Raw genomic sequence first — 15,865 nt, forward strand, 5'->3', positions numbered from 1 at the left:
GCTAATAGATACTAGGTGACTGAGTATTTGCCTCTGTTCCCATGTAACCTTCACTAAATAATCAACTGGCTTTTAAAATACAGCTTTTTAAGGCTATGTTTTGTTAAAGGCTTACTCTGTTACCTCTCCATGAAGAAATACAAATGTTTCATACCAATCTCTTGTACTTCAAGCATGAAAACAGAAAACTTCAGTTTGCTACATATGTAAATACACAGCGCAAGATACTCCAACTTCAGTTTAGCACCAATCACCTTACTAAAAGATGTATATAAAAGAAAAAAAAAAACCACAAACCTCCTAGCTGCTGTAACTGTTTTTTGAAGTTAGATTATACTTCTAAGTGCCTGGATTGCAAAACACTCAATTCTGTTAGCTTTTAAATTGACAAACATTTTGAGCAATATGCTTTTAAACTCCCGTAATTTATAGCATGTCAGCATAACAAAGAATAAAAGAAAGTTAAAAACCAAGTTTACACTTTTTACTTAAAAAAAAAATAAGAAATGCAATACAGAACATACTGAAATGGTAAGTTTTTAAACACAAACAATATATAGTGTTAACAATATGCATAAGCACTAAACAGCAGATTTTTCCCTTTGTGATACTATTCCAGCAACTGCTTAGATCCTTGTGGGTTTAGGACTGCATGGGGCTGACACTGTATGAAAAGATCTGCAGTTGAAAAATCAGCTCAAACAGTATCTTCCAGAAGTTCTATTCCTTTGAGTAACCAAAGTGGGATTCTTCTTGTGCTTATTAAAAAGGTATTGTAAATTAAATCCCAATTTCCACATTATTTCCTTTCCTACAGGAAGCCATTTACATGAAGGTAACACTTATCTTACAAGCCAAAAGATTAGGCAACTAACATTTCCATAGGCAAAAGAATGATAGCAAACCTTACATCTTTCTTTTTATAAAGGAAAAATATATTCTTTAGAAGTGTTKTTAATGCACTGTAGTACAGTTTTAAACCACAAGTAATGAAAGCACATCGGAAAGGCATTTCTTTCAACAAAACCATGCTGCAATCAAGGGAACCAGCCCTATTACTGTGTTATAAAACTAGACTATAGAGGGCTCTCCACTTCCCTATGGATATTTTAGCTCTAAGGATAAGTAATTCCTCTCAACTCCTAATAACTTTCCATTCAAAAGACTTGATCCAAAGCTCATGAAAGTTTACGGGCACCCCCATTCCTACCCCAGTTTGTCCTAAGTAAACACTTCTTTAGCTAGGATTGACCTTTTCCTTCTTCCTACGGGAGCAGTGGAAAGTTTGGCCATTGAAAACAGTGAACACTTCAGACCAGTTTGTTCTCAAAATACCTGCACTAGCCAAATGCTTTTAATCTGTTTTTTGCTTCTCTCTCCCTACTCAAGCACAGACAGACTCCAAACTATTACATCAGCTCCAGCCAAGGGAGGCTGAACTTCATTTGCAGAATGTGGTCTTTAGCACTGTCCAGTGAAAACTGCCAGAGCTCTGCCTGGTCCTGGGACTATTCCCCAGCAAATGGCCACCTCGCTACTCTTTCTCCTCTGGCCACATGCCCTCTGCTAGACTTGCAGCGCAGTCCTCACCTTTCTGGGATGACAAAGAAAATACTTCCATGCGGGTTCAGGAGACCAAACTGATTTTCCCAGCCTATGCTTTGTGCAGTGGAAGGTAACACACAAAAATGGCATCTGTAACATTTTCTCCTTTTAAATATTTGTGCATATTATATGTGTTTCTACTATGAACTCCAATTTCTGTATGAATGCGTAACATCATAGGTATTAGAGGGATGTAAGAAATAAATTACTTKGAGGCTCGAGCACTTCATCAGAAATATATGCACTGACTTTGTAAAAACTGATTACATTTTACATTAAGCAAAATACTGAATAAACTTTTCTGATTAGGAAGATCTAAAATAAAATATGAGTGGTTTTCCCTGTAAATTTTACTGCAGAAGTCATCTGTATGACTTGTACTTAACCCTTTTCTTCTCATGCAGCATTATAGTAAATCCCCACCCACCCATCCCACAAAACAACAAAAAAAAAAACCCAAATATTCCACTAGCTGTTACAGATTGCACTTTTAAAGCACAGACTTGCCAGTCTTCTGCATCTTCAGTGTCCTGTTTAAATAGTTTTGACATACACAGTTTTCACTTTATGAAACAGGAAGATTTCGCCTAAGTACTTCTTTTGATGCTGGAGATATGTTATCTGGGAAAATTACTTCAAATTCTATAATTAAGTCTCCACGTTGGTCAGGATTTTTGGGGAATGGCAAGCCATATCCTATAATTCTTCTTCTCATTCCAGGCTTTACAACTTCATTTACTGTCATGGGTATGGTTCTTCCCTCTATTGTCGGCACATTGATTGAGCTGCCACACAAAGCCTAAAGAAAAATCGTATCATGAGAGAAAGGAAGTGGTCAAAACTGCATGCACCTACAACTGAATGTTGATTRATGAGAAAAGACTAATATTGTAAACTGAGTATTTCCACCATGCACTACTGGAATGTCAAAATTCCAAGACTGTTCCTCCCTTAAAAAGAAAGGCATGCTACTGGACATCCCAATAACTCTAGTCTTACGGAATGGCCAGCGGAGGGCAATTAAGTTTATATATCCTTCAAATTTTCCAAACAACAAGCACAGAGTGAACACACTGCCCACAATTCTTCATCCCATAAGCTTCTACATGTCCAACTTCTCAACTTCCATTGGAAATTTAGAATCTTATTCTATTGTTTGTTTACATTGTACAAGGGTTTACTTAATACACTATCAACCCACATTATTTAAAAACACAAAATAACGTTTAAGTACCTAAAAGTATAGGCATATTATATTTGATAGTCTTTTTAGGTGGGCATTTGTGATGCTTAAAGAAAAGCAAAGACAGACGTGGTGTGCCAAAACAAAAAAAAATAATAATAATTTWAAAAAAAAGACTGCCATCACCAGGACAGACTTTCTCCTGCTTTACCCAATGATTTATTTTCATTACTTTGGTCTCTGGTATGACATTTTGATTCCTCCAGCTTCACCCGATACTTCACACTTCACCCATACTGATAACACTCACTAATACATAGTGGTGCAATGAGTCTGTCCTTGTGTTTGTGAAGGAACATATTATCCACATCATTATTAAATACTGCCTTTCCTCACTCTATTTTAGGTACTTCATGTCACCTCAGGTGTATTTTTAGTTAACAATCCTTTAAGGATAAARAGCTCATAATGCAAGCAAGACAATTTCTTCACTAAATGCTACAAATTTTCAAACATTTACTACATTACTCTTTAAATGATGATTATGTTAAGGCTTCAATCCCAGAACTCTCCTCAGTTGCCTTTCTGATTTTTCATTTGAAAGCCAATATGTTTTGATCTTGGAACAGAATTTTAAAAAAAGCTATAGCATTTTTGTTGTTATATATAGCTGCTGTAACACCTGTTCACAATAATTTATCCTCATGAAATCAATCTCTATATACTTTGAAATCACACTGAAACAACTTATGACATAAAAAGGCAGAATCGAAGTTTTTTGAAAATAGTTAAGACATTCAGCGACAATATTTAAGACTTTTCTACTTTGTCCTGCAGAAGTAGCAAATCAAATCGCAGCAGTAAGAACATTATTTTATTGGATGTGTTTGTTGTTACTTCAGTCTAATATGTATTTATCTAGAAAGGTGAAGCACAAAGTTTTAAGAGAAATGCTGCATCAACCTTCACTCTTACCCTTCCGCCCTCATTTTTCTCCACCTCTGTAGCAAACAGCTTGAAATAACACTCCACAGATATCAAAACAGCTAACGCTTCCACTAAAAATAACTATGCTCTGCAGCCACGTTTTGACTTTACAGCCATGAAGTGCTACTTGTTTTTTAATTTTGCTTCTGCCATACATCTTGTGCAGCACAGCCATTGATTTAGAGTTCTGTAAAGAGACTTACCTCCCTTAAGCTGATCTTAACAGGGTAGATTATATTTGATCCATCTCTCTTGAAGTGTGAGTGAGGTTTATCTTTAATAATAAAAACAATGTCAGCTGGAATTGTGGTGGGTGTTTCATCACCTTCTTTTGGAAAGGTGATTTTGGTGCCTTCTTTCCATCCTCTTTTTATCTCAATAGTGAGAATTTTGTCCTCTGTTCGGACGCTTCTACCATCTGGGTTCAGCCTTTTACGGGAAATTCTCATCCTTTTTGTGCAGCCATGGTAGATCTCTTCCAATGACACTTTAAGTTCATGGATGACAGGGGGATCTTGCTTACGACGTAGTTGGCTACCAACTGTATTCCTTTCCCTCGGAAAACCATTCATACTAAAGCTAGTGAAGGATCCAAATGGATCACCATCCACTTCCATGTCTTCAGTGTCTCTGCCACCAGGCATCCTCCTTCCAAAGAAGATCTCAAAAGGATTTGTGCCACCAAAGAAAGCTGCAAATGTAGCATGTGGGTCACCATGGAAGGAGTACCGAAAGGTACCGCCTTGTCCATCAGGTCCTCCAGCTCCTCCTTTCAGCCCTAAATAAGACAGATCAGCAAAATTAAAAGTGAATGGAATATTAGAATCTACAAGCCAAAAAGGTTTTTGCACTACAGTGACAGGACTCTTCAAAGAGTAGCTATCAGACTACGCAGTACCAACCATTGTAGTAGTACAACAGGTTGAAGAGCAAAAAAGTTTCTGAAGCTTTAGAAATACTTCTTCTTTAGTTGGAAACTATTCTGTCAGTACCAGTCTCATTTCACAAGACTGACCCAGTTATTCAAAGAACTAGCATCTTAGAACAGATGACAGGTCGCTCGACCTTTTTTCTTTTTGTTCTGCAAAGTCTGCTGGGAGCTGCCTCCCTCTAAGATCATTTCTGAGGATATCGCATGGTATCATATTTACTGTTTCCGATATGCTCCATAGTTCAACTTTAAACCAGTGTTAAGTAGGTCTGCCTTCATTTTGTCTAAAATTCAGAAACAAAATGCCAACAGTCCAGCAGACATATACTTCCTTAATGTTTAATTCAGAACCTCAAGCTTTCTACAATTTGTGGTCCTAGGATATAAAACAGAGAATCTTGGAAATCCCACTCCATCCAGTCATGAACAGAAACAGCTAGAAAGTTCCTGAAAACTATGTGGGTAAGAAAATTGTCAACTTCTCTGTGCAAAAAACAGTATTCTCAAATAGCTTTGTTCTGCCTCTGTCTTTCTCAGAAAGACATTTACCTTTCATTTCTTCCTGATAAGTTTTCCTCATGATTCTCAACAGCTAGTCTTTTGTACTTTCCGCTTCCTCATTCCAAACCCAGCTAAGATAGTTCCTTAATTCCTCCTTCATGATTGGTGATCTCCACTTACTTCTTTCTACTAGCTAGCACTCTCCTGCAGATAGTCTTAAGAGATTAGAAGGCATTCTGAAGCTAAAAACTGAAAGTCTTGCTAAGAAATCTTTGTTTCTAAATTCACAATGATTGTAAAATGAAAAAAAAATATATATTGACAACAGCTCAGCACTACAGAGATTATTGTACTTCTATAGCCACAGATATTTGAGGCTTACGTTAGAGAAGTGTACATGCTCTACATTTGAAGTGGAGGAGTTTTTTTGCACTGTAAAACTGTTACGCATAAGCTTAATGCTGGGTATCAAGAGTAATCAAATGAAACGTTAGAATGAAAATGTTTCTCCTGTCTAATACTAACATGTATTAAAAGTACTTAGCAATGTCTAATGCATCCTTATGTTACTGCACTGTTAACATCAGACAAACAGATCAGTGGAACCAATCTATGGCAGCAGCAGGACACCTTTTGAAATAGCTGGCCAAAAGGTATTATTGAAGGTACATCAAGGTCTTGGCAACAAAAAAAAAMCAGAGATTTCCTCCTCTTCTCTTTGCAACCACTAATTACATCCTCAGAAGCAGTGGAAGAGCTTATAGAGTTACTGAGGTATTAAGAGGTATTTCTAGATTCACTGTTACAAAAGGTTGATCTCTCATTTAATATTCTACACAAAATAGAAATCTATGTTTTGAATCATTGGCTTCAGGTATGCAATACTAGGGTGCCAAGTGCTGCACTGGTTTATATGCCTTAGTTCAAGGTCTTTGGAAAAAGTGACTAAAATGATATTTTGGGAAGTAGTTAGGATGAGATACTGCACAGGAATCTGAAAGGCAAGTAGATGTACAGAGTAAAGAGCATTTCATAGTAATATATAGAAAGGAGTATGGGAGGGGGAAGAAGCCAAGAAGGCAAAAGATTAAAAARAGCAACAAAGATCTCTGGTATCTAAAGAGATTTTATTTTCCTAGAATGTTTCAGGAGCATCACTAAAGCTGTTGAGTATCTGCAGTTCTAGTTTTCTTTTTTTTCCCCCCCAATTTGCAGTGGAAAAGATAAAATTAGAATAAACTATAGAAACTTAAAGTCTACATGAATTGATAACTTTGAACAGCTACATTAAGTTCTAAGGATGACAGAGGGCCAAATTTTATTACCTAGCCACAATTTATTTCAAATACTGCCATTTAAGTATGCCCTATTTTTTAGTTGAAAAAAAAAAAAAGACAGCGAATGACAATGAGTGAGTAGATCTATTCGTTACAGCAGAAGCAATCATTTCATTTGAAACTTCTGATACCATACATTTAAGGGAAGAGATGCTATTTCCTTCCTCTGTTGCTCAATCATAAAACTAAGGGAAAGTCATGTTCACTGAAAATTAAAAAAAAGTCACCCTCTGAGATAACCATTTTAGGTTAAATATGAGATTTGAGGCCTCATTCTCTTGGCATGTTATCACAGTTTACAATTAAAGCTAAAAAATTGTTCTGGTATTTCATGACATCAGGCAAATTCTTTCCTCTCCAGGCAAGAGGCCAAAGACAACTACAGACTGGACACCTGGGCTTCTGCTCAGGACTGCTCTTCCCAGATCAAGCAGACTGCCATTTAGCAAAAATTTTAAAAAGAATAAATCTCTCCCTAATTGCATTTCAACAAGCACTACGTTAACCTAAGACAGCAGCAAGAAGAAACTGCAGAAAGCTATTTATGGCTCATACAAACGCTTTCCAGTTCCATGACTTTTTGTCTGTCAAGTAAACAATGTGGGAATCTTAAAAAAAAGAAAAACAACAAAAAAGAACCCCACCCACAAAGAGCACATTAAAATAATAAACTAAAACTAGATAAGTATTAAAATTATGTAATTATATATGTTAACAAAAAAAAAGTTTCAAAGCACCACAGACACGTTGCCTAAAAGTACATACCAGGTTCCCATGTTCCATCTATATTTATTTTGCTTCATTCAACATAATTAAAGTGACCACTCACAGAGTACAGAGCAATACATACCTTCCTCCCCAAACTGATCATAAATGTCTCTCTTCTTGGGATCACTCAGCACTTCATAAGCTTCTGCAACCTCTTTGAATTTCTCCTCTGCATGGGGAGATTTGTTCTTATCTGGATGCCATTTAAGGGCTTGTTTTCTGTAAGCTTTTTTGATATCCTCTTCAGAAGCCCCCTTTTCAATTCCCAGAATAGAATAATAATCTTTCCCCATTCTGAGTTGTAGAGGAATTTAGCTTTTTCTTCCTATAAAGGAACCAGTATCCAGTGTCTTAGCAATGTAGAGAYGCTAGAGGAGGAAAAACAAAAGTCAAATTTGGAATTGAAACAAACAAAACTGTTATAAATCAGCAAGCTCTCTGATACGCTTAGGAAACGCTAGACAGCTTGTCCCTATTTCATTCCCTCCCCCGTTGCTCATTTATAAATAATTATGCACACTGGACAAGACACAGCCCTCTTCAGAGTCCTCCCACCTACACTACGTGTCTCCGCTCTTTCTAGAACGGCAGCTACTACCGGACGTCACTTCCCAGGCTGCCGGAGCTGAGCAGCCGGCCCGGCCTTCCCTCTCGCAGACACCCGTACAGGCCACGCACCTCTTCAACCCCCACTCCCCCCTCGCCAAGGAAGCGGCGAGTTTTAGAGGTTTAATAGGGCAGAACAGTGTCTTTCACCCACCGGGGCACCAGACTGAAGTCCGGGAGGGCTAAAAATATAACTGCCTCAGAAAGACTGCAGTAGCCCATATAAAAATAATTACAGCATTTTGTTTTGCAGTTTCTATAGAGACTGCTGTAAATACAACTGCTCACCCAAGACATCACCAATATGGATTTGTACTTTTTCCAGCAAGATTACAAAATACCTTAGGTTCAAGTTAGTTACAAGGCTTCAAAAAGGCTAACTTCATTTCTTTAACAATAAAATTAAGCCTCTCAGCCACAACTGATTGCAGCCAAGCACCATTAAGCAGTAGGAAATTAAATCTGAGCAAAAATACAAATCAGTTTATTACAGCTCAGCTCTAGCCATTCACAGCAGAGCAATCATAATTTTTCTCATTGCATACAAAAGAAAACTCTGAAAGTAATCGGATCCTGTTGCCACCAAGTGTCTAAGGACTAACTCGAGTTTTGGCATATATGAACTCACAAGGTTTCAGAATCTATTATCTTCTTTAAAGCTGAAGCAGCCAGAGTTGAGCTCTACATGGAATAAAGCTAGATTTTTATTAATTCAACTCTTTCTCTAGCTTTCTTTAAAAAGATACTGCTTTTGTTAGTTTACTGTTAGAATTTTAGATAAGTTATTGGAGACACATGTTCCAAATTCAGTAYTTTCTCACTACAGAACTCTCAAAGCAGCAGGCACAATGGCTTGAATTTAAACTGGACTTGAATTCACTTCATTCAAGATGTAATACTATTCCTGACATGTTTCAATGGGCATTTAACTTTGGTACATCCAGCAAATAGTTGCAGCTATCACAAATCATGATCCAAAGTTTTATCATAAACTTTGAACCAGAACAGCAACCAAACTTCATCACTATTGGCACAATGAGATTGAAATGCGTCTTCAATCCTCCTGCAAAACTCGCAGCACAAGGAGTTATTACACTCAGCGGCACTCCCGTGGTATGGTTTGAGGAACCTATGGCAAGGTTACAGCTCGYGTCGCCTGAACTATTCCACTAGCGAGCTTCTGAGAAGTACCCCATACTAGTTTTGTCATGTTGGCACATGATAGTATTGTCAAAACAGCAACAGCTCAGACTAATCTCAGGATAACACCGTCCATGAAGTTTTCCAAAAACCTCTGGTCAATAGAAGTGGCAGAGAATGCAAGTGCTAATTTAAGAGCAAGGTATGAGAACCTTTCCCTTTGAGAATAGTAAATACAAATTTCCTTTTCAACATCAAAAGAATACCCTAGGAGTTCCTATTAGCCAGGTTTGTAATACAGATATTGATTTTAATTTCATCTAATTAAAAAATAGTAGTTAAGATCTATTCTTTAACCAAAAGTTTCTTTCCCTAAGGTGTCAAAGCTTTCAGAACAAGTTCTGATAACCACAAAAAGTTATACCAGGGCTTTTTGCTGACAACCAGAGTAAGCAACGTTCAGGTGCTCAGAACAGTCTGTTAATCAGACAGAAGTGCCAAGTTACACTCTAATTAGTCAAGCTACTCCCTAAAAATGGAAAGACTTAAGATTGGAGCAATGACAATAGTGCTCCTACTTCCTAACTTACAGGAGATCTTCACATCAAACTGAGTTTACAGCTTGGAACCTCCCAAGAGTCAATGGGATAACTTCAGCACCTTCTTTCAGCAACTAGGTTCCTTCTTTCTACCCATGGTATGCCCTTTCCTTTTATCTTTAAATATATGATTTATTCATATATAAGAATAATGTCTGTATATGCATATATATGAATGTTATAAATATATGATTAATTCATTTTCCTTTAATATTCTTTTATCTCACTAAAAGAATGTCCTGTGCTTTTATCTTTTATCAAGGAGAAACCTTTTGAAAATACAAGTATGCTACAATAAATCAACCATACATTCCCTCTCTCATGTTCGTGGATTCCTTTAAAGAATTCTTAATAGATATGCGAGATACAACTTTAAGAATTAGTGGAAGAAAAATTACAAAGTTTTTTTTTAGACTTTCTACTAGTGTGCACAGTACAAAAATCAGATCACTCAGGTACATCAGATCCTACTGGCTCTTCCTCAGAGTGGAATACTGGTAAGTGAGATGCAAGTTTTTACTTCTTCCAACCTTCCTGTATTAGAACAGTTTTAAGGACAGATTATAAGCCATAGCTGCCAAGCTTTTAGAACTCTGGGATGAATACCTGGTCTTTTCAATTCTCTATTACTCATTTTACTTGATCCCACACCCATCTCCAGAGTTTAAAATAAAATAAAAATAAAAAATAAAAAAGGAAAATCCTTAACGTACTCTCCACAATAAGGACTGCTAGCATTGCACTCTTTGAAATAAACAGAAAAAAAAGCAGCTGTAAGTTTATAAAAAACTAAATATATACACTTTAGAACTGTTTTCATATATCTTGACCAGCAAGTTTCAAAAAGTATGTGCTTCTGCTTCTTATGTGCTTGAAATGGTTTTGTAAAGCCAGAGTAACCTCTACAAAACCAGATATAAAGTCATCACCTAGTGTGCAACAGATGAACTCATTTATGGGATAATTTTGTTCTTTACAAGTTTGTGCCCTTCTACCTTGAGATACTGCTCCTCTTTTATAGTGGCGTTCAGGGACATTTTGTCAATAATCCAATTTCCCCATAATTACTGCACTTCAGCCACTCCCTGCTTCAGAGGCCAGTCAGCACTTTGTGTGCAAGGACCACGAGGTACCCGCACTGCGCAGGGAGATATTTGAGGCACACAAACAGATCTGCAATCCATTTAAGACATCTTCTGACACTGCATGTATAATGCTGAAGTATTAAGATGTCAAGCAGAGCAAAGACATTAAACAGCTGCTTATCTAGAAAATATATTTAATCAAGACCAGATCTTCTGTACAAAATAAAATACAGAAAATATGAGTTAAGAAAACCACAAAAATACATAGATTTTATTTTGAAAATGAAGTTTTGCTAGAACATTGATCTTTTTCAGTATGATATTCCCGAAGACATGTTAGCTGCCAACCGAGTATTTAGAGCCAGTAGGTCTCATGATAGGCAGCATGTTCTCCAATTCTTAAGTCACTTTAGGGTACTTTCATCATACACTGACAAAGTTAACAGGGTATATAAGCATTTGTTGAGCTCTTCCCTATGCCAGAGTTACTTCTTAGAGATCAGCAGCTGACTCCCATGTTGCATACACCTGAACAGAAGATGCCTTGAAGAAGCTGTCAAAATCTTAAGTCTAAAGCAGCTTTATATGTCTGCATCAAATGGAGTAAAATACCACAACAAAACTGTTCTATTTATTGACTGGTACGTTCCATTGCTTCTAACAAAACAGCACCAGATATTGAGTAGGTCATTTCCCTAGCATAGAGATTATTAGCTTTTAATCTCAATATTACCTGTTTAATTACCACCTTTGCAGGAAGCCTTTTTACAAAGAAATAAAAACTATTAAGCAAGTATTTGGACGTATATTGGAAGTCAGTTTATATTTTCCTAAACATTTTCAAATTCCAGTTACGCTACAGTTCAAGCTAGAACAAAATACTAAAATGAGAATTTCAAGCTTTTTGAAATTATCTGGAAAGAACTTGCATCTTCAACTGTATCATATCATTAAAAAATTAATGGTTTATTAAAATATTTGATCATCTCTCAGGAAAGCTGAATAAGACTGCTTTTGAAACCAGTGAAACACTTACCTACAGATTGATTTTTTGTTCTTTGATCAAAGAGAAGGCAACATTCTGTATTGTAATACTACATTTTAGCTTTTTAGATAAGAGGGTTTTTATGATGTTTTATGAAATATACACAAGCAAGCTGAAAATTGTTCTTTAAACAGTTCCCCTTGCTTCTGAAGACGAGCCCGACTACTCGGATTCAGCATTCCATCTGAGTTATTTTAAAGAAACAATTACTTTACTGAAGTATTGTCTTTTCCAGTATACTTTCTCAAGAACCACAGCCTAACTCATGCACATATTCATGGGCACAGTACTTAAATAATAATAAAAACCCTTTACATAATACAAAATTGATTTTGGGAGAACAATATGAGAAAGGTCATTCCATGTCCAGGCCTTGGAATAGTTGCTTTGATAACTTTAAAATTTAATTCTTTTCCTTAAAGGATTCTTCATATGAACTGTTGAAGGAAGTTAGGCTACAGCCAAAGAAACATTCACACTAGTACCTGGAACTCGAATTCTGTATTAATAAGTTAGCACCTGCGCAAAGTTATTTTAAGGAAAAGACTCTAGGCAGAATGATGTCATTCTCTGGAGTAATAGGTTGAGTAAAAATACTCCCATTTCCTTATTGCAAAATAAACCATTTCTTTTGCATTCCTCACCTATTAAACCTCAGAAACAAAACTTTTTTAAAAAACAAAACAAAACAAACAAACAAACAAAAACTAAGAAAACCTCACACGGGGTAGATCACAGAGCAAGTTAAAGAGCAAACAAAACCACAAAGGCAAATTCCACACAGATCACAACTATAAATATACGTGTGCACATAAATGTCAAGGCAGAGGAGCCAAATCCCCAGCCAGAAAAAGCTCTTTCACAATTAAAGTATCATAATATTTGCAAGCCCACATGAACAAATGGAATAAGCTGACATTTGTCCACCAGAGTTGGAAGAGAGCACATCCATATACAATAGTATAGTATACAGTATTCTACAACAGCACCAATTACCTTCCCAGAGGGGGAAAAAATGATTTTTTTTCATCCCAGCATCTTTAACTGTACATAGTTGACTGAGCAACATGTATACTTTAGGACGATGAATAAGACCTTGTACATACACAAAACACACTTGTGAATGCATCCAAGTGTTTCACTGGAGAAATATTCAGTAGCTGGTCTCATCTACAGAAATGTATTTAGACTCTGCAGCAGCAGTGATAGATAGCTGAGARGTTTTTTTCCCCTGCAGGCAACGCAACACAAACTGAAATTTGCAGAGCGTAAAGCTTCTTTTGAATCAGTTAACTGCTCAAGAGGGCTTCATTTGGTTATGAAGTGCCTGCCTAACTACCCACCCAAATTTACCAACTTTTTACTTTGGTTCTCTCCAGAAGTATGCTGCTGCGCTGGAAGTGGAAGACTTGCTGTAGAATAAGAATTCTAGGGGTCAATTTTATATCTATATTAATAATCATACAAGAAAGTRAAATACGAAATACAAAGCTTTATAAACAGAATTATCTAGCAAACGTCTGCCATTAGTAAACAGCATACTTGAAAAACTATACTTATTTTGTATTTCATACAGCATGCATTCTGTCTTTGAGATACTCTAGTCTGTAAATGATTCAAGTCAAAACGCACCACGAAGTTTCTACCCTACAGTTTCTTTTGCGTATGAAATATATCAATTTCTTTCCTTGAGGCATACAAGAGTGCAGTTTTCCTAGAAATCTGAACACTTGACAAAGCATGCAATAAATATATTTTGACACAATTCACTGACAGTTGAAGCTTATATTAACAGAATTTGCTTACTCTCGATTTGCTGACACATTAAAAAATAGAAATAGAGAGGTAAGTTATAATCATGCATTATGAAAATATCTAACTTGCATTAGAGATGTATCTAAATCACTGTCAAATGGTACTTGACAGGAAAAATAGCTACTAGAGTTTTTCCATATAAAAAGTTTGCTTGTATTGTCTGGGAACATCTTGTCTGATTTTGGGGGGGTTGGGGGGGAGGTGTCAAGAAAAGATGAAGTAGTAAAAGGAAGAGCAGAATACAAAGTTCTCCAAGATAAATAAATTCATTGCACTTTTAAGTTGCATCATCCTCAGCTTCAACAAAAATTGATATTTTATATTTTTGGTACTCTGCTTCACAAAATATTTATATAGGAATATATGTGCAGTTATGTTCCTTCCAACAGGCCAAAGGACATACATGTAAGATATTCTGTGGGAAGTCTTATTTTAAGTATACACTTCAGAGTCAGCATGAATTCACAGCTCAGACTCAAGTGTTGAATCTCAAAATGCACACTGCTATCAGAGAAATACTGTTGTCATTTCTCAACTTCCAAAATGAATTTTAAACCTGTAATCCACAGTCTTCAATTTTATTGGGGGCAGGGAGGGAAGGGGGAATCTACAGTAGAAACACAGCAGACACTTAAGAATTTAGAATTCAATTATTTTCTTGTTAGCTTGCAACAACAGACCAAGTAGAAATGCTATTTTTAAGCCCAAAGTATCCCTATTTTAACATTATGATTATTTTGTATAAAATTTAACAATCAGGTTCTCCTCCTCAAAAAAAAAAAAAAAAAAAAACTTCCACTACATATTATAAAACAAGTAAACACACATTCTTTTCTAAAGCTACAAACAACATTAGAATAGAAAGAAAATGGATCCAAACCTCAAGTAGCTTTTATACCAATACATTGTTACAGCTAGCAAAACTAAAACAGGACTAAACACATGCACACTGATACTTCATCACAAACAAGCTGATGTCACTAACAAAGAATTGCTTTCTCATACCTAATTCTTGCCTACTAACTCACAATCTCCACTATAGCTGAAGAACAAAAAATACACTTTAAAGAAATTTCCAAGACTCGCTTTCCGCTGCAGAGATCGAACAAGTCTTTCACAAACAAAGTTCTTAGAGCTCAATTACAACACATGATACTGATGAAAACGCTTCTAATTTACCCTCAATTTACACCATGGTGTAAGTCAATACTTTCTTGAAGTACCAGAGACTACTTAGGAAAAAACAAAAGGAGATATCACACTGAGAGACACAGTATTTTCAACTACAGAATAAGACTTTCCCTTCTGAAAGAACACAGATGCCATAAGAGTTTTTCAATTCCTTATATAGGGTCACTGCTCATTTCAGTTCCTACCACACAGAAGCTTCTGTAAAAGGACTCTTTTTCAGAAGTTGCATGACCTGCATGTTGACCTTGTTGGGCCATCAGCACATTTAACAGGTTTCCCTCACCTGATTGAGCCTATTTTTATTGCACTATTACAAACATCAGTGAATTATGACATGTTATCTCCACCCAGTACATGAGCATCTCACCTATTTACAAGTGTACAGTGCTGGTAAGGAGGAGGGAATAATCAATTCTCACTGCTGTTACCAAAAACAACTTTAWAAGGAAGCTCAAGTTCTGCTTCACCCCCCCAAAATTTTATATCTTGACAAGTTCTGGAGAATATACTATTAAGTTTACCAGTTAATCAGTTTACCAGGGCAAAAGAAACAGAAATATCTAGTAATAAAATTCAACAGAAGAACCTGACTTGTATTAAGCTTGAATTTTTATAACTGCTTTTGGCTCTGACTGCTATCACCAAGGAATTTATCCAAAACTCAGGGAACTCTGTTCTGAAACGGCATGTGACAAATGAACAATTAGATTCATCAAGCTACTTTGCGCCAGTCAACAGATTTTTCCCAAGCCACCTACTCCTCAGTTACAGAACGGATAAAGATGTTTAATAATAATAAACAGTCTACGTCTTGATATTTTTTCACTGTTTCCCCTTTCCCTATTTGATTATATTAACATTTGAATTTTATAAGCTTTCTGATAATTGTTTTAAGATATAACACAGTAACATGTCTTTCAGATTCCCAAGTGTTGATACAGTCACTCTCTGAATAGGTTTTCAATATTGTAACATAAGAGTATTGTATTGGTTATAAATATGCCTTATCCACAGGCTGTGGGCTCCACTGTTTTCAGCATAAGCTGTATACTACATGAAACTGATAGTGTCA

At 36.2% G+C, this 15,865-nt stretch overlaps 1 protein-coding gene across 2 annotated transcripts in view; it reads right to left on the bottom strand.

Moving 5' to 3' along the window:
* Positions 1-2,032: 2,032 nt before the first annotated feature.
* The window catches only part of DNAJB4 (DnaJ heat shock protein family (Hsp40) member B4), a 23,790-nt gene continuing 9,957 nt past the window's right edge, over positions 2,033-15,865 (bottom strand). Inside the window, exons 2-4 of one of the 2 annotated variants that reach the window (XM_085298148.1) lie at positions 7,395-7,680; positions 3,979-4,553; positions 2,033-2,404 (exon numbers count right to left, since the gene is read on the bottom strand). In XM_085298148.1, the coding sequence (XP_085154274.1) occupies positions 2,171-2,404; positions 3,979-4,553; positions 7,395-7,605 (1,020 nt within the window). In that variant the 5' untranslated portion in view covers positions 7,606-7,680 and the 3' untranslated portion in view covers positions 2,033-2,170. Of the gene's footprint in view, positions 2,405-3,978; positions 4,554-7,394; positions 7,816-15,865 lie in introns of those variants that run through there. The other variant, XM_085298149.1, reaches the window with a different exon arrangement.

Source organism: Rhea americana, unplaced genomic scaffold (genome assembly GCF_003343005.1).
Source record: "Rhea americana isolate MKP2758 unplaced genomic scaffold, rheAme1 scaffold_136, whole genome shotgun sequence".
Classification (NCBI taxonomy): Eukaryota; Metazoa; Chordata; class Aves; order Rheiformes; family Rheidae; genus Rhea; species Rhea americana.